Source organism: Betta splendens, chromosome 24 (assembly GCF_900634795.4).
Source record: "Betta splendens chromosome 24, fBetSpl5.4, whole genome shotgun sequence".
NCBI classification, from domain to species: domain Eukaryota; kingdom Metazoa; phylum Chordata; class Actinopteri; order Anabantiformes; family Osphronemidae; genus Betta; species Betta splendens.
Window position 1 is genome coordinate 3,265,904 of NC_040901.2, and position 27,760 is coordinate 3,293,663.

Below are 27,760 nucleotides of genomic sequence, written 5' to 3' on the forward strand. Positions count from 1 at the left end.
GCCACCTGCAGGAATATTCTACTACTGCTGCTGCGTGTTGTCTTTCGGCTCCACTGCGGCTCTCCTCTCGTGCCTGTTTCGCCCCTCGTCGACCTCCCTCCCGTGGTGACAGTCAACGCACATAAACCAGCACCACCGCTGCCGAGCGGGCTTCACGCGCAGACGGGAGCCACACACGCACGTCGCGCCTCCGCGGCTCGTCGTCGGCTCCACCGCAGCCGGTGCGGTAACACAGACTCGGGGCTTTATTCGTTTGTTTATTTATTTATTCTCCCACCTCCCCAGCAGCGCGCGGAGGCGGAATGGCTTGAGAAGAGAAAACGCTCACTCGTTTTTCTTCAGCCGGTGCGCGATGGATTTTTGACAGTCTGCGCGTGTGTCTGCTGCGTGCGTGCGTGCGCGCGCGTGTGTGCGTGCGTGTGTGTGTGCGTGTGTGTGTGTGTGTGTGCGTGTGTGTGTGCGTGTGTGTGTGTGTGTGTCAGAGAGACAGAGACAGTCCGTCCGTCTCGGTGCGAATTGCTGCAGTGCTGTTTTTCCAGGTGTTGTGGCGCGCGTGTGTATGTGTGAGTGAATGACTGTGTGTGTGCATGTGCGTGTGAACGTGTATGCATGGTATGGTGGCGTTGTAGCCCGGCGTGTTCTCCTACGAATTGGACCAAGCCGGGTAACGGAGTCTGATGTCACATGTGCTTCATCGGAGGAGACGGGGCATCTGCAAGCTGGATTTTGTGGAGGATGCTGCGGCAAGTGATACACAGAGGGCTGAAGGCTTCTTTCTACTGGCTGGGCTTATTCGTTAGCAGGCACCCCGTTTTCTTCCTCACTGTTCCCGCGGTCCTCACTATCATTTTTGGTTCTACGGTGCTGAGTCGATTCAAGGCGGAGACGGACCTGGAGGTGCTGGTCGCCCCGACTCACAGCCTCGCTAAGATCGAGCGGAGTCTCGCCAACAGCCTGTTCCCCATCGACCAGTCGAAGCACAAGCTTTACTCGGATTTACACACCCCGGGCAGATATGGCAGGCTGATCCTGCTCGCCAAGTCCGGGGGAAACATCCTGGAGCTGGCCGATCAGGTCCTGCGGGTCCACAAGCAGGTGCTGGATTTGCGTGTAAATTACAAGGGATTCAATTATACGTTCGCGCACCTCTGCGTCTTGAGCCACAGGGACAAGCGCTGCCTCCTGGATGATATCATCACCATCTTCGAAGACATCAGACAAGCAGTGCTTTCGAACAGCACTTTCCACAAGGTGCCCGTGAGCTACCCCAACACCACATTGAAGGTGAGCTTTTTATTGCACGGTGCACATAAACTGCATGAATCCGAGGCAGGCCCGCGCACGCAAACCAAGCCACCCCCACATCCCCGTCACCCAAATCTCTTCCATCTGAGCTGTGGTGACGGTGCAGCAACAGTCAGCATGTGAATATATGTGACGGGCTGACCGGGTAAGCTGGCCATAATTTCTGAATGAATACAGTGAGCCTGTCTTCGTTCAGGCTGTTATGTGGGGCTGCAGATCGCATCATATATCAGCCTGCCAGGGAACCCTCTCTACAACAGGGTCAGTTGGCTTTGCAGTTTTTAACCCCTCCTCCTCCCCTCTTTTTGCAGGTGAATTGATTGGCTGCATAAAGGCTCTGTTCTGCACGCCACACACACACACACACACACACACACACACACACACACACACACACACACACACACACACACACACACACACACATAGGGATATCCTCTTTTTTGATGCAGTGTCTCCCTCATGCTTTCCACTGGCTGCGCATGCAGCATGACATGGCTGCAGCAAATACACGCAGGCATCCGGCTTGCTTCTATTCTTGTATCTCTCTTACCCGCTTATTGGGGATTAACTGCATGCATGCAGCTGTGCCAGTGACACATGTACAGATCTACACAAACGTGTTAGGGTTTTGCATGTAGACTGTACTCAGCAGGCAGAAAAGCACACAAGGTGCAGATGTGCTCTGCAGGTGGTGCAGGTGCTGTCTGTCAGTCTGATCAGGTGTTTGTGAGCATGGGTGGCTTTTAAATTGAAAATCTTCCATCACTGTCACAGAACAAGGCAAGTAGAGTGTCAAGGTTATGGGTTTATTTTCAGCTCGCTGGATGATGTGGGCTTTATGTGAAGAAAGAATGGATTATAATCATAGTACACGGTACAAGTCTGATAGAATTTGGACATTTGTACACACACATCAGTAGAATGAACAGCTTATTCAGCCCTTGAAAAATAGGTCGTGCGGTACATGCTGCTCTACACTGCCTATTCTAAGCACACAACTTCCATTCAGTGGTGTTTCAGCAGTGTGTGCCATTCACTTGATTCCTGATTAAGCACTAAGTTTTCAAAGTTAGGCAAAAATGTTATCTCCCAATCTCACACTGACTTAGATATAAAACTATACAGGCAGTTTTTTTCATTACTGTATATAAACAGTAATACATTTTAATAAAATTTTATTTATTTATATGTTTAAGGGTACATTTTATATTACAGCGTCACTGTATTATACACAGAAACATTACATACAGTAACGAAATATGCCCATATATATTATTTTCAGCTTCAGAGAGATTTGTAGTAAGTTTGTTCTGATATATTTATCTTTTATTTTTTATTCTTTGCCTGAACATTTCTTTCTGATGCAATGAGCTGTTTTACTATAATATAATACCAATATACTGTAGCAACTAGCTGGTAAGGTTGGTGGGGACTAAAAACAGAGCTAAGAGAGTAGAATATCAGACTTCTGTTCATTAGGTGGCCAGAACCACTGGATTTATAATCTGACACAGTTATATGTAAATTCCCACAGGAAGGTTTTCCTAATTTACAAATTAAACCTTTAAGAAAACAATCATATATTTCTTCACTTAATGTTTAATAATTTGAAAATATAAATTAAAAACATACATTTTCAAAAAACTGCCCATGCATGTTAGTTAGAACTACAAGTATCGTATACATACAGAATTATCATCCCCTTCATCCCATCACCATTGACAGTATTTCTCCTGTGAAGGTTGGTGTGACAACCTTCTTCTCCTGCTTCCTCAAACCTTCTTCTCTCTGTCTGCCTGTCTGACAAGCTGTCTGGGCTAATTCATTTGCCTGACTTCTTATGCCTCATCCTGCTCTTTGATGTCACAGCTGAGTTTTATTTCTGGGCCTGTTACTAAGACGTCATCTCTGTAAAAGTCCTAGTTTTCGCTGAGCTACAGCTTCAGCTCTACTCCCTGGAGAAAATGTTTCAAACACATATTCTTTTCTCTGCTCTGTCTGCTTTGGTTTGAACTGTATGATCTTTTTACAAAATAAAACTACACAAACCAACATGAAAAAGAATACTATACCATACACTACTATACTGATTTCTTCCTATGCATTTGTTTAATAGTGCATATAATTTATACTGTAGATGGCCTTTCATCCTTCAGAGAAGAGTAGCATCACGTTTAATTTCAGTCTGTATAGAACTGGTTAGCAGTGGGCAGGCTATATGCAGGAGTTCCCAAGGAAATGTCCATTTAACTAAACTCTTGTAACTAAATGATAAGATTTGGTATTACAGCACCTAAAATAGGCACCAATTATGTTAATAATCAAAGATCGCAAATTTGCTGTTGCTAAGATATTAGGTTAATATTAGCAATTCTTATTGAGATTAATGTATACAATAATAATAATTAACAAATAACATCCAAATTAGGAAAAATGTTATTAAAGGTTAAGTGTCAAGAATATTATGAAATACTAGTGCACAATAAGCATTGCACACTAGCTGTCATATATCAGCCGACGCTGTGCCACTATAGACAAACATCGAGTGGTTAAATTATAACAAACTTCATTCACTGATTCATCATTGAATATAATCCACACAGCTTCAGTAATTAGAAGTTAGTTTATTTGTGTCATGGAATATGTGTATGATTGTGTGTGTGTGTAAGAGAGAGAGAGAGAGAAAGAAAGAAAAAGACTACCTACTGGTAGTGTGAAGTAGACAAAATGGCAGATGACCATAAGGTCATCCTCATACAGTACGTGATCCTCTGCCAGTTGTGTATAATAGGTAAGATGGTACAGTAGGTCTCTACAACGCGTATGTCTGCATGTGTGTATGTGAAACCAGGTGAGAAGAACTCGATGACAATAACAGTATATAGTGTTCAGAAACTCATTGAAAAGGAAAGAACAATACAGACAAAGGGGACAAATTCCTCACCAAGTTGAAGTTGACGTGTTCACTACCAGCAACATCACAAAATTATAGACTTGTAGGCAGTGATTTTATGACTCAGGTGGCATTAAATAACATATTCACTTGTCATGCTGCATATACAGTGATTTTAAGCAGTAATTGATCGAACAATCATTAAATATGCATGGCGAATGAACTAATGATTGCCTGATAAAAAAACTAAAATAACCCCTTGTGGGAAAAAAAAACTTCAAACGACAAAAAGAAAATCAGAAACACCCAACCTGTGCTTGATCAGCAAACCCACAGTAACTAGTGGCTTGTGTCTGTGAAAAGAAGTTTATCTGCACTCGTTTAACGATTTTCAACCCTATTAGTATTCATTGTGTGAAATTACACACATTCACACACCGGTGTCAGATGAGGGGCAAAGTGGGAGCAAGTTTCTTGCCAGAGCAGCTACCTCTTGAGCCGCTGCCACCCCATTTTTACTTACTGTAGCTTCCACTACAGCAACTGTAGGTCACAGGGGAAGCTGCTCTATTTCAGCAACCATCCAAGAGCCATTAGTTGAGTGTAAAGCCAATAAGGCCAACTGTTGCATTCATTAGGAATGTGAAGATTTGTCCTAGATAAGCAGCCCAGTTTGAAAATAAAGTCATGCCAGGTAAAACTTTGAGTGTGGGACCCTCAATAATTATTAGGCGTCTATGGGAGCCATCGGCTGGCTGTTGCCTTAGCCAGAGATTCTGAAATCACATAATTGTTAAAATATACAGTACAACATATGTACAGTAACTGTAGAGGATGACCATGAAATGGAAGGAAGCTTCAGTTTATTAAAACTGATGAAATACGTTAACCGAGCTTTGTCCCAGAAGTGTGATGCTGCTAAAACTACTAAAATTAACCACTGTATTATCAGACTAAAAACAATGATATGGCATCTGCTCAAGCATTACAGAGGTGTACACTCAAGGAATGGCTGGCATTCACAGAACAAGGTGGCCCTGTTTTACTTTGAAATCAGTGCAAGCATGAGATGCAAAAGGATTACAGCAACGCGAAGAAGGAGCTACGCCCACATGATCTGACCAAAAGACTGTCAATTGAGTGGAGCATTAAACTCACTGCAGTGTTAAAAAGGAAAATAAGACAAATAAGACAAATGCTGATCCCCGTTCTCATTACCATGTTTCACTCTTAAAATAAAACACGTCATTTTTACACTTCTTATACCTGTATGTACAGTATGTATATCATTAGTATGTTCACGTACAATATAACATGTACATGCTCCATCTCACCTTTCCTGAACTCCGTTCCTTTCCAAGAATTCACAAAAATAGGAAACCAAAAGCCAAAATTATCATTAATGGAGTACTGTTCACCTTGAGCAGCTTCAGTAGACAAAGTCATTTGTTGATGGTTGTTGCCACTGAGCCTCTTGCAAAAATCAGACAAGATAAGGATAAAGAGTTTATGGAGTCCATTTGATTCCCTCGCTACTGTAAATTACAAAAGGTCCTACATACAGGACTGCTTTGGATCTGTCTTGGGTTATAAGGTAAACTTTATATAGCTTGTATTACATTAGACACTTACTGTATTTAACATGGAAGGGAGGCACACTTCACTTCATTTAAAAAGCATATTTTCTGTTTTAAAACCAGTGTTGCATAAATCTATGAAGAAATAGGAGTTTAAAGTGGGTTTGGCACTTGGTACAGAGATCTGGTTTGAAATTTGACACCCTCACACACCTACAGTAACTGCTACAGACTAAACCAATATAACTTTCCCCCTGGAATTCATATTACGGCTATTAATAACTGCACACTAAATATAAACCCGATTCTGTGCATCCAGCTCATACAGTATACTGTATATACATTAGTCACATTTGTGTTTGCCATTTGAGGCGCAAAGATTTTTAGATTTTTTTCTTTCGAAGATGGTTGATTTGTTCGAACCAAGGAATCTCAACGTGCAATGAGATAAGATTGAAGGTATAAGCTGAGGCTGTTTTATCTCCCCAATTTAGAGAAGGTAAGTACTTTATATAGCAAAATGTGAAATAATGAATTAAAAAGAGCAACTATAGTTCTTTTTAATGCCATTTTCTACATACAGTACGCCAGCTCTAAAGGTGTTGTGATTCGGCCCTCTGGCCTGCTCGAGGAGCCCCACTCCTCTTGATGTCATGTAGCTTCCTGTTTTAGTTCCTGTGTTGTATTTAGTGCCACCTGTGTTACTAGCATTTAAGTTCCTAGTTTCAGTCCAGTTTTTGTCAGTTCGTCATCCCCGTTACCTTCGTAAGCTGTCTGTCGTGGTCTGAGGTTTGTGCCCTTTTGTTGTCTGGTGTTGTTGTGTTTGGTCTGTTGTGTCTTGTATGTAATTGACTTAAGTTTGTTTTGTGATATCCTTTCCTGTGTAGGGTTTAAGTTTATCTGTGTTCATTATTTTTGATTGTTTAATCTTGTTGGTTATTAAATTCATTGCTAAGTCAAGTTCTGTCTTGTGGTTGTGCATTTAGGTCCTCCCCTCTTGTCCTGTTAGTTGGTTTCCTAGCAGGGCATTTTGTATGGTTGGTCTGGCCAGGACTCTGAGTGAGCAGGTGACCAGTAAAGTTCCGCTTTAGCGTGTGCAGCCCAATAGTGATAGTGTGTTGATTGGTAACGTTTGTACATTTGTGTGAATATTCAGTTCTGTTTGTTCTGTTTGTCAACATGGACCCGACCAGACTCAAGTTGCCTCCAGTTTTTGTTTTTGTTCACAGAGCTTTATTAGACACTGCCACCGAGTGCTCAGACTCCACTGTCCAATTATGGGCACTCAATAAACTGCACAGTATTCTGGGGGAGAGTTTTGATTTACCTGGGGCAGCTGAGATGTGGGTGACTGTTGTGAGGGAGCGTGAGAAGGAGTAAGCGTTGGCGTGTGCACCACTGCTGTACCAACTCCATGGTCCGTTTGCAGAAGACGCTGGGCATAGGAACGCAACACGTCAGTCCCGCTGCTCAACATCAGGTTCTGGTTTCAGCTCCTCAGCGTGGGACGTCAAATGCTAGCACCACGACGCTATAGGGTGGAGGCGCCGATTAGTGAAACTCTGCTGTTGCCCTCATCTCATCTGCTCTGGTTTTGGTTTTTACGTTTGGTATCATCTCTGGCTCCAGCTCTACGTCTGGGTTTGTCTGTGGCTTCGGCTCCACGTCTGATTTTGTCTCCGGCTCCTGTTCCGGCTCTACGTCTGGTTTCATCACCAGCTCCTGGTTCGGCTCCATGTCTGGTTTCATCTCCAGTCCCATTTTCGGCTCCAGTTTCTGTTCGTTGCCGAAGATGTTGGTTCCCATTCATCGCGGTGGTCCAAGAAGCCCCAATAACCTCCAGCTGTTATGCTGGCCCTACCTCTACCGGTGCCGCCTGCCCACGGAGTTTGGCCCTTGATCATGGGCACATGAAGTGCCATCTGATTCCCAGCAGCTGCTGGGGTGGACCCTGCCTTGTTGGCACCCACCATGAAGGTGGTGATCTCAATTCATGGACTCCCTCAGTTTGTTTGCTCATGTTTGCATCTTGGTTCAGTTTTTTGCTATTGAGTTACATTAGTCTGTTTGTGTTTTGGTCATATTACATAGTGCTGTCTATATTGTCTTTTCTGGTTATGTTTTCTGTGTTTCATTGTAGTTTTGTTTGTTTCTTCCAGTCCTCCCGCTGCCCACCCTGCTTGGATTCTTTTGTTTTGTCCCTCCTCCGGGCCTCCCTCCCCTCGCCTGGGCTTGTCTGGGTCGTTCTCGTTGGCCGTCTGAAAGCCGAATTTTGAGGGGAGGGCTCTGTTGTGATTCGGCCCTCCGGCCTGCTGGAGGAGCCTTACTTTGTCTCGTCTTGATGTCATGTGGCTTCCTGTTTAAGTTTTTAGGGAGCAGGCCTAGCAGTTAAGGTTTTAGCAGCCTCCCTGACATGGGCAAATATCAAATATCTTGATATAAAATATCAAGTTGTGGCCATCTAGAAGAATCCTCATCATGCTAAGAATGTTCACTTCCTTTACTCTGTGATTTGATCTGCCTGCAAGGTGTACAGAGGGCAAATCAGACATTGTACTAAAAAAGTATTATTTACAGCACATTGAAGCAAGAGAAACATTGTCACCACACCCTTTCACACTGAATTGCAGTGTATTTCTGATAGCTGGATGTGTTTAACAATTATGTTTAACAGATAAGCAAATGAGAATAACAGTTTTTGCAAAAGCTAAGCAAAGTAATATATTAGAGGTTTTCATTAAATAAAAACTTTGACAAAAAAACTTGACTGATGTAAAGTTATTTGGGTTATTTTAAATAGGTGGAACTCGAAGTTCCACCTATTATGACCAGGAAACCCTCTGGCTCTACTTTGTGTAGTGTCCTCTCGAGTTGTTGTTGTTTGTCATATGATTTCCTGTCTGTAAATTAGTTAATCATTGTCACCTGTCTGTATTTAAGGTCGTAGTTTGTATTCTTTTCCCGTCGAATCATTGTTGATATTATGTCTGTTTGATCCAGTCACTTTGCCTTGTTTATGTCAAGGTTTGTTAGGTCTGGGTGTTAGTTCTGTGTCTGTTAAGAATTTTGATTAGATTAGTATAACAGTTTTTCCTGCATTGCAGAATTTTAAGTTGTTATTGTTCTTCTTTTTTGTTTTTTTACTAAGTTACATTTACTTGCATGTTTCTGTCTGGGTTGTTGCATTTGGGTCCTCCAGTTTAGCTTGTGGGCCTGTATCAGCCCTGTTCTCCCACTCATGTTTGTCCAGTTCATAACACCACCAACATCAGTTCATCCTGCTTCTCACATGAAGCTGGTAGTAACATAAGTAATCTGTTTTTATCCATGGTAAATTGTTTACTACTGCAGAAATGAAAGAGAACATAGAGTTTTATCTGTCAGGAACCGTATGATTTCCATCAGACTCCTCATTGTGAAACAGCATAGTGCAGCACACTCCTCTACATCACAGTGTTGATAACAATATAAATCAAATGTGCAATAGGCTGTGAACTAAACATGACAGTGCTGAGGTTGCAGCAATAAAGCATCCAATGCATGAGTTTAAATTCGTATCATGGTACAGTATACACAGTAGTCCTGCCTTTTCATGTAATGGCATGTGCTCCTCACCTTTGCCAACACAGCTTGTATTGCATGACCTGGAGATGCCAATCAGCTTGCACTCATACGTCTTTTGGTTGGGACACTGTAAATATTACTAAATGTGGAATTTAGGGCAGGTTTTTTTGTATCAGATGGGCTAGAGAACACAGGCTTAACTTTGGAAACATGGAACGTAGGATTGACTTTAAGACATCTAAGTAACTGAAGCCTAATTTATCCACGCTTGTGTGTGTATATGCATACTGTATGTATTCATTAAGATTCTGTTTTCACATTTCCAATAAGTGATTTAGGCCAATATTTGTTTGCTGAAGGTTCTTTTCTGCCTCAGTTTAACTTTGCTGCTACTGCTAAACTGCTACAATGCCACCATACAGTATCTTTCATGTTTACATTTAATCTAAACTTTACTATGGCCCCTTTGTATTGTAAGCACATAAAAAAAGGAGTTAGTAAGAAATAGACGCAAGCAAAAGGGGACATGTTGTTGCTTTATTGCATGCATGAATAGTTTCTAATCATTGCTGTCAAAGGTTTCTTTTGTTTTGAAATGAGATGTTGCATAATGTGCCATAACTAATGTTAGATATTGCTAAATCGTATGTTCTTTACAGGATGGCCGTGTGTCCTTCATCGGGCATCAGCTGGGCGGCGTCTCCTTCCTGCCCAACAGCAGAGACCAGCAGGTCAAGTTTGCGCGTGCTGTCCAGATCACCTACTACCTCCGTAACCATGGCCCTGTGGTGCAGGACGTCATCGCAGAGCGCTGGGAGAACGAGTTCTGCTCCCTGGTCAGCCGGTTGTCCACTGCAGAGGCACCTCACCCGACCGATCAGCTCCACATCCAGTCACTCACCTCCTTCAGCCTGTGGCGGGACTTCCACCAAACGGGTGTGCTGGCCAAGGGGGAGGTGTTGGTCAGCCTGGTGCTGGTGCTCCTGGCTGCTACCATATCAAGCTCAATGCGGGATTGCCTCAGAGGAAAGCCGTTCCTGGGCCTCCTGGGCGTCCTTACTATCTGCATTGCAAATGTGACGGCCGCAGGGATCTTCTTTATATCAGATGGGAAATTCAACTCGACGCTGCTGGGGATCCCATTCTTTGCCATGGGTGAGTGAGAGTGTGCGTGACTCACTTTGTTGTTGTCTGTGTGTGTAGATATTGGTTAATGGCTTATCTGTGGTTGACACTGGGTTGATTGGGTGTGGTATTAGTAGAACTGTGATGGGGTCTGTCAGAAGTTCATACGAAATAAAATTAACGTCATGTTTTTTCTGTGCCTGCTTGTTTAGCTGGAAATATGGCATAAACTCTGTCAAGTTCTAGAATCAACACAGGTTTAAGGCACTCGATTCATAATTTTTTGCTTTGTTTTTATGTTGTGACGATGGTAGAACTTTGCTATTGAGAAAGAATTGTTAGCAAAAGGAGATCAAAGGATGGTCAGGATTTAGAGAATTATGACCAAAGGTTAAAGAATACAGTATGTTTTGCTAAGATAAAAAATATAATAAATCTGATCACATATTTGCTCATTTAATAGTGACCAGTTTCATGTTAATACTGTAAGATATCTCATTGTTTTGACTAATGTTTGGAATCTTTGCTCACCCAGATTTGAATAATCACACTTTTAATATGTCAGTAATTAAATTTTGCAATGAATGAAGTTAGCCACTAATCATCTACTGTATATAAGAGTTTTTGCCTTCTGAAGCTGAATTTGGCTTGTTAAGTGTAAAGCAGGATCATCATTTCCCTTTGTCTCTTTGATCAAAGCCTTCTCTCCTATCATAGTAAAAGTAATCCATTATTCCCTAATCCAGCTAATGTCACCTCTTTTGAATAGTGTAGAGGAAGAAAAACTAGCACAGAGCAGGTACCGGCAAGTGTTGATGGACCTTTGTTTAATATGGAGCAGCTTCTCCTGCTGCCAGCCAATTAAGGCTTAGCAGAGCTTGTCACTTTCTTCTCACTCTACAGTTGTGATACTTGTTAAAAGTGTTAAAACAGGAAGGGAGAAGAAAGAAAGTAGGGGGGGTTTGTAAAGCCTGCTGTCACATACCAAGAGAAAATGTGACTCTGACGGTCAACATGCGTTGACAGGTTTTAGTAAAGTCAGTACACTGACCACCCAAACTTGGTCTCATTCACAGCATTCCACTAGAACATGATGGTCCCCAACACTGCTGAGCTGCAATCCAACCTTAACCACAGCTGTTTTCTACTCACAGTCATAAAAAGCATTAATTGTTTGAATGAGCATCATTTTATTGTAGTATATTATTCACCTGAAAATGAAAAGTCAAAACAAATGCTTTCCAAATCAAATATTTTGAGTGTTAGTGAATGTGTTACTTATTTTTTGTATTTTAGAAAGTAGTTACTTTCTAAGGAATATTAACCCTTAACTATTGTGTTTATTCATTACTGGAGTTTGCTGCTTTAAATTTCAACAACATCTCAGATCAGGTCACAAATTGTAAAAACAACTTTTTTTCTTTTTTATTGGTGTGTGCACACAGTGAAACATGCATCAATACAACACAGCTGTACGGCTATTAAGAGTAAGAGGTTTTACTCTGCATGGCCTTTGAACAAACAAAGAGGCCTCTGTGACATCTCCTGTAGCAAAACTATTAACTGACCTCACATCAATCCATGGGCACCTCACTGCGGTGTTTCTGTGGGTCTGGTTAGTATCAGAGGATTATTACCTCGTGAAAAAGATCTTGAGGGAATTCCTGCCCAATTCTGCGATGATGACTGATAATCTATGTAAATCATTACCGTGAGTGGATCCAATGGATCTCAGTTTCACACTCATTATTATGGACTATAGATCCATAAAAACATAAACATAAAGCAGTGCTAAACTTAAATCAGTGTACCTCTACAATTATATGGTCTCAAATGTGAAATACATTGCAAATCATTTACATATGCCTGATGTTTCCACCAGAATTTAATTTTCCCATAGGCATGTCGGCACGCTTCTTTAGTGTCCCCTTAAGTTGAAGCAAGAATTTATTCCTGCTTCAATTACCAATATCATGTGTTCTTACTGATTTTATTTAGCTTTACCACAAATACACCCATTTCACACTTCTTAATTACTGTAGAAGTGTTCTGTATCCAGTGTCACCTCACCTTAAACTGTGACATGTTGCATTTTGCTGTGTTTAGAGTGTGAGGAACCTCTGTCCTCCTTGCAGGTAAATCAGATTGCTGTGTCTGGGAGGAACAGTCACAGTTTAATCAAAAGCAACAACAATAATAAGACACTTTGCTGCTGTGCCATCCTTCTGTGTTCCCATGGTGATCAGTGAATGAAGCCTGCTCTTGGAAAAAGAAGGTCTAATTTAACCATTTAACCTTAAAACTACTAACTGCCTGTCCTGTACATAGTCAGGAGGCAGCAGTAGACTTTATATGGCTAAAATAGTTCTCTTAAGGACAACTTTACACATAAGAGAGTTGTTCTGAGCTGGTTCTGTGCCTAATTTTATGATCTAACAAAGATGGTGTTGTGGTTGCCTACATAACACTGAGAAGAAAGAAAAAAAAAATTATCACGATCACAATGCAAATTGTGATCGTGATAATGACTGCATATAGTTTTTGTCCAGTGTTAGAACCCCCTTTACTACAAAACAAAACCAAGTTCTTATCTAACCCCCAAAGCTTCAAGAGCATTACAGTAGTTATGCATCTAAAGAAAAACTGGAAGTGAACACGAATTCTCAGCGGATGCCATCAGACACGATGCAATGTCTGGTGCTCAGGCTCTGATTCCAGCTGCAGTCAGCGATAATGTAGGTTTGACTGAATGAAGGGAATTAATTAATGCATTTGCACGTGACTAACGGCATTTCTTTCCTGCATATGTTTATGTGTACAGTTTGTAACGAGTGACATATAGACATATAGGAGAAGATCTGTGTAAGTGTAAGGGACTGTAATGAAGCACAAGACATGTACAAGAAATGTGTAGGGATGTAGGACTTCTAATATATACTGTCATATGTCATGCTCAAGCTATTGTTATATATTATAATATTTACATTATTTTATAAACAAACATTTACTGATGAGAGTCAGTTGAGTAGTTGTGCTGAAAATCAGAGAAAGCAGCTTGACATTAAAGTGTAATTTATCTTTGGGATCTTGTGACAAGACGTGCCATGCAAAACAGCATTCAATGCACAGTATACGACACTGTTGACTGCAGGGGCAGTAAATGACATACAGTGTACTGTACAGCACAAATTACACTACTGCAAAACACCAGGAATTTAGAGATGAACTATGATACTGTGACGTTCCATATACAGTAGGGGTGTTGGGCTCGCTAATCCATTTTTAATGAAGTATTCAGCAGAACATGGGGTTTTCAAAGGCAGCACTAAATATAGAATCAAAGAGCTGTGCAGTCTTACATTTTTAATAGATCGACTTTTGGACAGTGTGCATTATGCTTCTGCAACTGGGTATGTTAGTGTTATTACTGTATGCACCATTCACATCAAAGATGAAACTCTGGAAGCAAAGTTTTTCTATTTTTTATTATTTTGTTGATATGTATGGATGTCCTGTGCAGTAAAATTGTTTGAAACATTAGGTGTGAGTTATGGCTGTCTGTGAGAATATTTTCCTTTTAGGCCCCAGCGTTCAGGGCGGGTCAAACGAGCCATTGAAGCCTTTTCAGTTCTTTTCAGGAATTGAAAAAGTGAGTTAACCTGAAACCTTTTTCTTTCCCTGTCTTTGGAATTGTAGTAAAAACTAGTGAATCCAGCTCTGTAGACAAACAAAATGCAACCTTTACTGAAACAGTTCCCAAGATCAATGTGGTATTTGAGGCCATTATGATTTCAAAGACATCTAGATAATCTAGCTTTGACTGAAGTATGTTTGTCTATAGACTGCATCAATAATGCAGGTGTGTCTTTTGACAAATCTGTAGCAATTAAATGTTCTATTAAGCCCATGTTAAGTTCCAAGACAGCAAATAGTGATGTAGAAGAAGTTGAAAATGTCATGGTGTGGGTGAGATTGTGTTAGACATTTTGGTGCCATCTAATGGCCATAATAAATATGACAGAAGCAAGAGTGGCATGATTAGATTTAACCAGTCTGGAAAAGTACTGTAGGAAATTAAGGGACTAGTAATGTTTGAATCTGATCAGTTTTGAATTTATGTTTTAATCAACTGGTATTTGTTTGATTGCCAAATTACAAAACAAATTCAATTAATTCAATTAATTCCATCCATCTATCCATTTTCTACGGCTTGTTTCCCATTTGGAGCCCAGCTAGCGAGGGCGAGAGGTCGGGGTACACCCCGAACAGGTCGCCAGTATTCAATTAATTATTAATCTAAAATATTATTTACTATATTAAATTAAGTGGACATTCAATTTAGCAGTGTGGGTGCTAAAGCTACAGTAAAGTCTAAAGTGGTATAGAATAACTATACATGGATGTAAGATAAACTTTTACTTACTCATAATACAATTTTTGTACAAATTTTTTTTTATCTTGCCTAGTGTTCCCTAAATGATGAAGATGTGGTACTGAAACATTTTACAGCCAGTGGCAGCAGGCTTCAGTCAGACAGTTTGAAAAATGAATTTATGGATTCAGTAAATCAAAGCATTTCTTCACCTGGATCCAATTCTTTGCAGAAAAGGTAAAATTGGCATAAATGTCAAAGACAACAATTCACACTGAGATCAGTGCTTTGTATTTTGCTGTCCACTGTGTTATGACTAATTGGACGTGTTCATGTACTTGTTTGCAAATTGTATTGTTCAAAGGCAAAATTATTTTTTACTGCATATTTCCAGTGTTTTGACATGGTTAGAGCCTTTAGCAAACAAAGCGCATCATTATGACATTGGAGCAGCTGCTTAGACCTGTGTGTGAACTGTTAAGAGAATGCGTTATTGTTGTAAATGTATTCAGGTCAAATGTGCCAAGTTAAAGGCCTGACCTCCAAGGACGCAGGACTTTCAAGTTGCATTTTAGGCAGTAATGACCCTACAGCAACTCATTCTGGTCTAGTGTCACCTCAATGTGTTATTTTTTTCTTTGCTGCAATTCATGTTAAAGCAGAATATACTGTATGTTCTGTCTGTACTGTGGGAAAGTAGCTAAAATAACGTTGTATGTGAACCGTATATAAATGTGGCAGCTTTATGATTGTATATATAATATATACACCGTATATGGTGGAATTGCTTCCTCCCCCTCATCTGAAGATTTTCATGTACTCATTGCGCTTGTTGATCTGTGCTTCCTTCCACACTTCTACGGCTGCACATCGTACAAATGATCCTCTATTATCCAAAAGAGGAGCAGATGGTTCTCTGAGGGTTTGTGAAGGAACGTCGCTGTGCTGTGCACCTCTTATCTTTCTGCAAGTGACATGCTGCTAAGAATCATCAGTGTTTTTCCCCATAAAAGCAAGTATTTTTGTTTGGGAAAAGACACAGCTTTACAGGGCTCAAATAAATCATATAATAGTAGGTGGCTCCATTGGTAGAGTGTTGGTTTGGGGGGAGCGGAAGGTCCCAGGTTCAAGCCCATCAGAGCACCAAGTGTGTCCTTGAGTAACTCTGTACTAGCTCCCTGGGTGCTGCACTGTGGCTGCCCACTGCTCCCCTCGGGATGGTTAAAAATGCACAGAATAATTTCCCCAATGTGGGATCATTAAAGTTCTATTATTATTATTATTAATTGCAGTGCCAATTTGTGGAGATAAAAGCATTCACAGCTTTCCCTGGGTCTAGTTGATCATGACCTGATTCTGGTGATATGTCTTAATCAATTAAAACAAGTCTGCTATTGTAAAGACCTCAACATCAAAATTACTGCTCAGAGTAAAAAGAAAAAAAACTCAGATTCCCGTATTGTCATTTTAAGAGAATCCAGACAACACATACAGTGAGACAATGTTACCAGCTGTCCAACACATCTAGTCATTTACCACTTGAAATGATACATCGGAGGCACACTTTAAAACATGCAATCTGTACCATTGTTACAATGGCAGGATTAGCGATTAGCTTTCAGAATCCGTAATAATTAAGACCAACATGGTAATGCCAGCTGATGTGACAGCTGACGAGAGTATAATGCTGATGTCATGCTTCTATTTCCACGCACCGTATTGTAAGTGTCATTCATCACAATGGTGAGCAAACTCTAAAGGTAACTATTATTCATAAATGCAGTGAATGCCCTTGATCAAACCTATTGCCTGTGAATAATCACTTCAAATGTTTTGAAGGGTAAGCGTTTCATTTTTATAATAACTTTAACAAGTAGCGCTGCTTTAACTTTGCCAGAAAAAACTATGTTGTTACATCTGTTGCCTGTCATTCTGTGGAGAAGGTGAAACAATTGCTGTATAGGGGCATGTGATTACTTTCAATCATTGATAAATAATTCTTCCTGTTTCCACTCATGCACCAAAGCAAATGAGTTCAGACAGGTGGTGTTTTACTTCCATTTTGAACACACCTGTCTCTGTTTTCCAGGTCATGGGAGCAAAGGGGTGTTTGAGCTGCTTGCCGGCTGGAGAAGAACAAGGGAAAACCTCCCTTTCAAGGAGCGGGTGGCAGACGCTTATGCTGATGTGATGGTGTGCTACACCATGACCAGCTCACTTTACATCATCACCTTTGGCATGGGAGCTAGCCCTTTTACCAACATCGAGTCAGTGAAGATTTTCTGCCAGAGCATGTGTGTTGCAATTCTGGTGAACTACTTTTACGTTTTCTCCTTCTATGGCTCCTGCCTAGTATTTGCTGGGCAGCTGGAGCAGAACCGCTACCACAGTGTTTTCTGTTGTAAAATCCCCTCAGTGGAGTATCTGGACCGCCAGCCTACATGGTTCAAAACTATGATGAGTGATGGCCACGACCTGTCCACACATCATGACAGTGTTCCTTACCAGAATCACTTTATCCAGCACTTCCTGCGAGAGCACTACACAGAATGGATCACCAATACTTATGTCAAACCCTTTGTGGTCATTCTGTATCTCATCTATGCCTCTTTCTCATTCATGGGATGTTTACAAATCAGCGATGGATCAAATATTGTGAACCTGTTGGCTAGTAACTCACCAAGTGTTTCATATGCTCTGACCCAGCAGAAGTATTTTAGTAACTACAGTCCAGTGATCGGGTTTTACATTTATGAGCCCATTGAGTACTGGAACTCCACGGTGCAGGAGCACCTAAAGACTCTAAGTCATGGCTTCAACAAAATTTCATGGATGGACAACTTTTTCCATTACCTTCGGGTAGTGAATGTGAGTGCATCTACTAAGAGTGACTTCATCAACATCCTTAAGGGATCTTTCCTAAACAGTCCAGAGTACCAGCACTTCACCGAGGACATCATTTTCTCCAAGAACCGTGAGACTGATGAGTACGACATCATAGCCTCGCGGATGTACTTGGTGGCACGAACTACAGAGAAGAAGCGCGAAGAAGTGGTGGAGCTCCTAGAAAAACTTCGGCCCTTGATGCTAATCAACAGCATCAAATTCATTGCCTTCAATCCCACATTTGTGTTTATGGACCGCTACAGCTCCTCCGTCATCTCGCCTATTCTGACCTCAGGCTTCAGTGTGCTCACTATCCTCATCCTCACTTTCTTCCTAGTCATTAACCCCTTGGGAAACTTCTGGCTCATCCTTACAGTTACATCTGTGGAGCTAGGTGTTTTGGGGTTGATGACCCTTTGGAACGTTGGCATGGACAGCATCTCAATCCTGTGCCTTATTTATACCCTCAACTTTGCTATGGATCACTGTGCACCACACCTGTACACTTTTGTGCTAGCCACTGAGCACACTCGGACACAGTGCATCAAGCTGGCACTGGAGGAGCATGGGGCTGCCATCCTGCAGAACACCTCCTGCTTTGTGATTGGGATCATGCCCCTTGTGTTTGTGCCTTCCAATCTGACCTACACACTGTTTAAGTGCTCCCTCCTCACTGCAGGCTGCACCATACTGCACTGCTTTGTCATCCTACCTGTCTTCCTGACCTTCTTTCCACCGTCCAAAAAGAGACACAAGAAAAAGAAGCGAGCCAAGCGGAAAGAGCGGGAGAGGGAACGGGAACGAGAGAGGGAAAGAGAACGAGAGGAAATAGAGTGCATCGAAGTCAGGGAGAATACCGATCATGTAACAAATGTCTAAGTAGTTTGTAATATTACTGTGCATATCAGTAGATATCCATCAGTTATTGATGGTTGAGAGGTGTTTTTCAATGTTGAGGTGCCTCTATATGTGCAGGGAAAGGAAGACCATTATGATTCTGCACTTATCACTTACAACCAATAGCAGCCAAGCTGGGCAGAGCAGAGTGCAGTCTCACTGGTCGGTCATTTAGTCTTTGACTCTGTACAGTATATCTCATTTGCACAAACTGCAATATGCTAATGGTTTTGAAGCTCTCTCCAAACTATTACAGTATAAGACAAGTTAGATGCCAAAACATATGCTTGCTAAGAACACTTTAATAACATACAATATGTTATGTCCATTTAAATATTAGGAATTATTTATTCATGCCTGCCACACATTTCAAAGACATTGATTGGAAAGAAGAGTAGAGTAGTTAGTACTTTGATGGGAAAATCCAACTGACACACCTGAGTTGTGTATACATGTAGTTGGAAAACCAGCAGTGGCCCTCAAAGCCTGGAAAAGCCCACCACTGGCTTAGAGCGATATTACAAAGTGGTCAATTTGAAACTGTGAAGAGAGGGAGGACTCTGCATGCACCGTAATCCTCCCACTCTCATATTAACAAAAGAAAAAACAATTCTTTTGAAAGCAAGCTAAACCATGGACTTTTCATCAGCACTAGAAATAGCAGCTTAAATAGACTCATGGCGTACACTGTATGCATTATGGAGAATTGTTTTGCCCATTACATAATGTGAAGGAACCGTCAAGGTTAATAGAAACAGGCGGAAAATATGTTTATTCTGGAGATCCCATAAAATTATAGACAAAAGCAAATGGACAAAGCTGGAGCACATAGAGAGAGAGTTATAGGTGACTGTCATAACATAGCCTACTATCATTTCATCTTGAAATGAAGGTAGGCTGAATGACCTACACTTTAAATTAAGCTTTTCGTAATTGAGTGTTTAAGTTAAACTAAAGCTTTGAATCTGATTTATTTGTAAAAAGATCACACTTAAATTTGAAGAATGAAGAAGAGAATTGCATAAACTTTGATTTCCCTGAATGTTGTTAATTTTTTCTGCCAACTTACTATAAACACTTCAAAGGTCATAATTTATCAGTGAAATGTCGGCCATAAATAGAATATGGCTTATTGGCTTAATAGAATATATGACCAGTATCTAGTTAATAGATAAGTTAAGAGTCTGAAAATATGGATGTCAATTAAAAAAAAAAGAATAGGTCGTGATCATTATTCTAACATACATACAGTACATACCTCTAACTAAAAATATTGTAATGACCAAAAAATTAGCTTAAAACTTTGGTTCTTCATTGGGTTCGTACTGCCTGACAATTGTAGCAGCTGGTAATATTCATCTAGTTCAGTTGTTTTAGTCCACATACATAGAATACATAATATCAACATGTGTTCTTCATTCAGCCCGTAGTGGTTTTATCTGCAAAGGCTTGTTAAGCATCACTGTTACAGTCCTCAAACTAACATACTCAAGGTCAGCAGGACTTACATATACAGTAGTCAATTTAACATTGACCTCTAAGGATAGACAGATCCTAGCTGGTACTGTAGGACGTTATAGAGGGATCCCAGTCAGTTTGGCTGATCAGACCAAACAAGTCAATACTTCATAGGATATTGGTTGGTCTTACTGAGAGAACACCGTGTCTTTTTTTGAAAGTGAATTACTCTCACATGAAAAAACAGGTGGGAAGGGAGGTGCGAGTGGTCAGTTAAATTTCATGGACAGATACAGTAACAATGAATGTGTATGTACATCTGACAAATTACTAGCTATGAAAACTATAATTGTCTTGTGTAAATTAATATCAGTAAACAAATGGTAATAGGGGGAAAATCATAGTTGACCTGTCATACTTTACCATGAACCCTGCATTTGTCAAATTAAGTGTTCAATAGTCAGTGATAATGCTCATGTTTTTGTTCATTCAGACAATGCCCTATGTTAAAATAAGATTTTTTGGCAAACTACTACCTGCAGCAAAATATAAGTCACATTATGTAAAAGCCATGTCATGTATGTATAGTGAGAAGGCATGAAATATTTGAAAAATTGGAAACCAATCCTAAATTATTTACTTCCCAAAATGGACTGTGGTGCATGGCACTGTACTATATGTATGCATGTGTATGGGTTTTCTGTATGAAGTCTGCGTACCTTTTTTCTTTTAAATTTTGGTGACTTATGTTGTTTCGATGCATATTTTGTAACACCATGTGCTAAAACAACAAAAGAAAAACAAAAAGTCATATCTATTTCAAAACAAAAGCCAGATGCTATTTCATGTGTAACATAACCTGTAAATGATCTTTTCTATATTTTTAAGAAAAAAATATACTATAGAAAGATTTTTAATAACAGAATTTTCTTATTAAATGTGAATAAAAAAGGGGAAACGTTTAACACACTAGGAATGTTACCAGTATACTAGGTTTTATTCATTGCACACTGCAGTGTCAGTGTTTTTTTATGATTCACATTTTCATATGGGAAACCGTAGCCACAGTTTTATTGTTTGTGTGTCTTGACTACTCTATAACCTGTACTTAATTTTTGAAAAAAACATCATTCATCAATTAACCACAATTTTAAACAAACTTTGGAAACACTTTAGAAAGTCACAGAATTATGTTATTAAGTACAATTTTTACACTTGTGTCAATATTAGCATAAACTAACTCTACAGTATATAATTGGTGTCCAGTTTCACATTGCTGCTTTGAAAACTATTGCTAGCACCACTTTCCACTTATTAGAGTTATAGTGTCAAATACTGCTGGATTAGGCTACTGTCTATTAAAATATCCACAGGTAAAACCTATAGAAATGAGTGTTTCATAAAGCATGAACCCATTAATATTCAAAATGCTCCTAATCATAAATCCTGGAATGACCAAAATCACTCAATAGCTGGTGACGTTTTTGCCCAAACTACCGGTTACTATTAATGATGGGAACTATATCCTTTATATATACAGTGTATATACAGTATGACTCAGACACATATACACGGTAGGATTACACCTGTGAAAAATCAAGTATACAGTTAGCAAATAGCTCAGTGTGTGCCATTGGTGAGCCTGGATTTTGTGATGTGGGACTAGTTGGACCCCCTATGGCTATCAATTAGCTATTTTAGCATGTAGAATTCCTAAACTGGACAACTGCTACTTTTTGGTACATACCTACAGTATATCTTATAGAAAGTCAGTCTAAAACATCCTTTCCAGTGCACAAGAACCACAGTATGCTCATTAGATCATGTCAGTTGAGCCACACACATGCAGTGCTCAATGGAATGGCATTCTTATTTAATTCATCTGGTTTTAGCACATTGGCCTCATCTGCAAAAAAGTAGCAATTTATGTGTTTCTATGCTTTGGTCTCCTAAGTTCACAATATAACAACTCATTTACATACCCATTATAGTGAATATTCTGAGGAAAACTCCAAACATCAGCCCATTATGATCAGCTGCTAGCCGAAGCAGGCCTGTGTATTGCAGGCATTCATTCACACATTTAGCTCAGCTGTTTAATGTGATGTTCATCACTCCAGTGCATGTTAAAGAGGCTGCCTTTAGGGATTTGGAGTTTTTTTGTTGTTATTGTTGTTGTTGTTGTTGTTTTTGGCGTTGGTGGCGTTGCTGTTTTCGAGAGATTTGTAAATTGAGATCAATAAAGAAACTTTGGAGGGGAAATTTGAGGAAAAGAAATTCCCTTCCAAGCTCTATTAGAAGCAACATTATCAATATGATCAAACCAATTATACCAAAAGTAAACTCGTGTGTTGTATATTACTGTATTGATAAATCTGTACTTAAAACCCATTCAGATCCAAATATTCATAATTTCTTCAGTTCACTGTAACTCAGCCATGTCAATCAAAAGCTTAGAACTATTTAAAATGCTATAAGGTTTCAATGGATCCTGTAGTGATTTAGACAGACTATATATTGATGCATAACTGTGACACCATGGCTGAAATAGCAGATGGGCTTCAACCAGGATGTTATGTAACTTTTCCTCAGAATTTATTTTATCCACGAAATTAAATTATATAAGTATAAGGCACGAAAAGTAAAAAAAAGCCAAATAAACTCAAAGTAGAAAAAAATACCTTATACAGGCGTTTTGAAAGTGACTGACAAGTAGTGATACTTTAAGGTGTACTCTCTAAGTACATAGAGCCCCGCACAATTTCAGTTTACAATAATTTCCATTATAGTATATAATGTAGTACACATACAGTATATACATACAATACTACATGTCTGCATGTATGTACTGTAGGAAATACATATAAATATAATATATACATATATGAATATATGTCATATCAAATTCAGTGTTGGTAACTTCTGTTTTTGTACAGTATGTCAACAAATACAGCCACAAAATAGGCAGATCTAAAACTTTGTTTGATGATGCTATATATGCTCTATATGCCAATTAACTGTGCTCTGGACGAACACCACTAGCAGCTAACCCACAATAAGAGTGTGGGAAAGACAGCAGCTGGTGGGTGTGGGTGGCCAGTTATTGACTTCAACAAAGCTTAATAATTAATAATTAGCAGACTATGTTTTAAGGCCAGCCAGCATAGCAACACATTCATATATTTTTTCATATTTTTTATTTGAGATGTGAGTATTTGCATTAGACTAATGTTTAGATCACAGCTTTACACTGCACAGATTTACGAGCAAAATTAGCTTTAACTTCACAAAATGGCTTTGAAGATGTGGGTTCAAGTAGCTCAAGTGGCATAAAGTTTGGTGATAAATAAATATATACTAAGACTATTACAGATAGAAACAAGCCATTGTGTCAATGTCAGTTATTTTAATACACCAAATAAGAGTAGCAACAAGAGAGCAGATACAGTAAGCTGAGCCCCTGACCGATCTTATTATCCACATCCATACAAATTCCTACAGTAGACTGTCCTGTTGAGCTAGTTTGTCTGCATTGGTAATCTTAACAATGTTTTCTATAATCATAACTTGTCAACATGTGGACATTGTTGTCATTGTTCAGACACAGTAAAATTACATATTCTAACTTAGAAGAATATACTAGTGACCGCACTTCATATTATCCCTTCATTCAGGGATAAATGCAATGCAATAGGAGCTGTTTAGGCCTCAATGCTTTGACTAATTTACTAGTAATGTGTGCAACATTGTGGCTTAAATTGTGCTGTACCACTGTATGGTAGAATATGTTAAAGTAACTCCAAGTGTAACATTAGTGAGTTCCCCCACTGGGTTTTTATTCACAAATAACACAATACTTTACGTACTTTACTTTCATAGCGATGAACCACTTCATCTGGTACTTTCAGGTCTCCAGTATGTAACCAATGGCACTAGTTTGATTATTTCCTAATAGTCAAGTACAAATACTGCAATAATTACGATGGAATACTTTAGTATTTAGTATGTAGAATGAGTATGTGTGATATACTTTCAGAAAAATGTACAGTCCAGATACACTGTGAAGGCAGGATTTTGGTTGTTCGTTTAAATTTCAGGGTAACATTTTGTTGATATTGTAACAATATTACAGAGTTACTATTTTGCTTTTAACAATGATTCAACAGTTGAGTTGCACCTGTGTTATTAATACAGTAGAAGTGCATATTTGAACCCTAATTAACGTAGCTCTGTGTTTCTGGTCACCTTTTTAACTTACAGTAATTGTTCACATTTGCATTTGGAGAAGATTTCTTTGCTTGACCCTCTACATGTGTGATCCATACATTGTTTAGTTTTGTTTTTTGATAAAACTACGTGTCTTGCGTTTACTGTGGGCAGTTAGAAAAATGGAAACGATAGCGTCTCGAAGCTTTTATACAGCATGACATTAGTCGTTTCACAGTGGCTTTCCATAATCCCCCAAATGTTTAACTTCCTGAGCTGAAGCAGACTGGCAGCGGAAGTGGCTGCTGTCGTGTTGTACTGCCGTTGCAGCGTTAATGCACCAAGGAGCCTTGGCCAGGGATATTTTTGGCTCCCACCTTGGTTTAATCCTGTCATGATTCTCCAACGATTATTCATGCTTCCTATTTTCTCCCTCGACTTCCCCCTTTTTTTTCTCTTTTTACCTTCTAGCTCATCATTTTTAACCTACTCATCCCTCAAACAACTTTCTTTAAAAAATGATGAATGATGCATTATCTTGATAAAGCATGCATAGCCAAATGCTTGAAATTGTGTGTTCTTGTCTGCTGATTAAATTATTTTATTTATTATTGTAGGATATGTAACACAGCAGCACTTCTCCCTATAGCGTCCACATATAAATAAATTAAGAAGTAAATGAATAAAAAACAAATCAGTGTTACTATTAACACCACTATCTACTTTTTAATCAATGCCTACACTTTCATCCAAATTACTTTTCTTCATAAGCTACTGAAACAGTTTGAATTCACTGCAGGCTGCTGCGATAATTACTTCTACGGAACTCTCTTCTTTGCACTTTTTTAAAGTCTGCCCAAAGAAAAAAAAAATACTTTTCATGATAATTAGAGTTGAAACATACTGTAAATATATGTTGCATTCAAGAGTTACGTCAAATTCCATTTCATTTTCACAAAAGAAACGTCAAAAATACAATACAGAAAAGTTGTATTTATTAACACTGTGCAAGATTGCAAGAAAGTGAAGGAGTGTACTGCTTAATTAAAACATGTTTAATTGGCTAATTATGTGATGCATGTCATATACTACATATACCCAAATAAGTTTGCACAGACATTACAATCACCAGATATTAGCACGTCAGTCAATTTTCCATTTGTATCCTCACATTTTCTTGACAGATTCCCTCTCCTTCCACATTAATAATGTTTTTCAGCCAAAATTACCCTTTGTTTGTTTTTGTTTCACATTCATTTAAAGGAACAGGCATGTTTTTCATCTGATGCTTTCACTACACAGGGTGTGTGGAAAAATCAAACAAGCCAGTGTTTTGTTTGTGGATAAGTCCTGCACTGGTTGTATGAATAATTTTGCTGTGTTGAGACTTTCCGAAAAATAATGTAAAGCTAGTTATCAAGTTTTTCTTTGTTGTTCTTACTTGTTGCTGTGATGACTGTTTATGATGTCAACATATCAGTGGTGTTGTCATTGAGGTGTACTGATGCAGAACTTTGCAGTGGTGATCTTGTAATTTGAGTAGCTAAGTGGCCTTTAGATGGAGCCCCAAGAAAACCATTAAACAAAGCTGAGGTTTGCGTACTGTATACCACATTTAGTTGTTTGGTGAAGTCATATTTTGAGCTGCGATGATGCCAATTTAGTTTAAAGTTTGACCTACAGTCCCTAACCGATCTCCCCCTATACACAGAATCCACACAAAACCAACTGTAACGGTACCCACGGGTCCAGCTAGAAAAAAGAATTAATGAAGTAAAAACAATATCTGAATATGCAAACATGTTTCTTTTATTTCTCCTTCCTAAACTAGTGTCACACGTCACTAATTTCCCTCAACGGACTTACAAATTGCTAAGTACTGTATAATATTCTCAACATTTTAAATTGGATTTAATAAAAGTACTCTTTTAAGACAGAGCAACTTGGAAACACCAACTTGAACATTACAACTGTCTTCTAAAGCTGTTTTAAGATGTACTACAGCACTGTTGTTGCTGGCAATGTGCTCCAAAAGCTAGGACTGCAATGATTAGTAAACCTGTGCATGTTTTCAGGAGAAAAATGCCTGACACTATAGTGACAGTCTTTTAGCAAAGAAAATGCCAGGTGTTAGTAGTCCCATGCAACCTGTGAGGATGCTCGTTGCCATAACAGACAACGAAATGTAAACAGAGTTTAATGTTTGTATGTTGTACTAGTAATATGATGAACATGCTGGACTTTAAGAAAATTATATTGTCATTTTTGAGTAAGATGTGCAAAAACAATTGAAAAAAAAATTCATAAGTTTGGCTGTTTAATTAAAGGTGAAATTCACAGTGTTATGATCTGATGACATGCTATACAGTAACTTGTAGTGGTAGTGTGATATTGAATATGGTATTAATTATTATTATCATTAAACTAAAGCTTTGCAGTTGCAATGCAGTTACATTGCCTTGCGTCTCCTCTTGCGTATACATACCGTAAATCAATCAGGCAGATAAATTTAAGCAAGTAAATGTTTTTTGCGATGGGTGGCACTTCTGTCGCAGTTCTAACACGCTTTCCCGTCAATGTCAACATCAGCTGTCAGAAAAAAAACCTTCACTGCAGCAGCAAACAGTCTTCCATAAATGCAGCTTTTCAGAGTGACTGAGCAGCCAAGTGCATCATCTTACTGAAAATGACATTTCTTCTGGCACTGGCAGTCAAAACACAATGCTCTGGAACTAGCCACAGGATGACTCTGAACACAACTGGAGCCCAAACTTTCATACTGCATACGACTGTGCATTTTTCTCGTAGCGAAAAGCTGAACATCACCAGTCAGAATTAGAACCATGGTGACTTGAAGATGTACAGGAATGTCTCAGTTTGAGTTTAGGCATATATTTTGAATGCTATGGAAAATTTTAAATGTAAACTCTTTTCTACTGCCTGCTATGTTATCGCTCTAAATAGGATGCATACGATCAATCTTTTTTACTTGAAAAAAATTTACTTGATTTTCATTAAAAACACTTTTGTCTATGGACATTTTGTGAGTGATTTATTTTTTTGTTTTTGTTGTCTATTACTTTTATTGTTTTAAATACTAAATGAAATTCTTGAAGTAATACAAACTTGATGTGACTTTTGATGGCAATGCAACTCTCCAAGAAGAGATTCTGTGTGAAGGGTGCTGTTACTGCAGATGTCCAAAAGATTATCCACAATTGGATAATTGGATTTTAGATAGATAGATATATATATATTAGCTCGCTGGAAAGCTTATATATATATATATATATATATATATATATATATATATATATATATTGAGAATATCTGGAGGATTTTATTGATAATTGCTTTCACAGAATAGTTTTAAGCCATCCAAGATGTCCACCCCAAGGACCCTGTCCAGCCAGACCCTGTCCAGCCAAAGATTACAACCCACAGAATCTCCTAGAGTAGATTTTACTGTAAAGA

The 27,760-nt window shown here is 39.2% G+C and overlaps 1 protein-coding gene across 1 annotated transcript; it reads left to right on the forward strand.

Moving 5' to 3' along the window:
- On the forward strand, window positions 1-27,323 carry ptchd4 (patched domain containing 4). Its single transcript, XM_029141157.3, has 3 exons — window positions 1-1,284; window positions 10,002-10,497; window positions 16,929-27,323. The coding sequence occupies exons 1-3, from the start codon at window positions 685-687 to the stop codon at window positions 18,602-18,604; spliced, it is 2,772 nt and encodes a 923-aa protein (XP_028996990.1). The 5' UTR covers window positions 1-684; the 3' UTR covers window positions 18,605-27,323.
- Window positions 27,324-27,760: the final 437 nt, after the last annotated feature.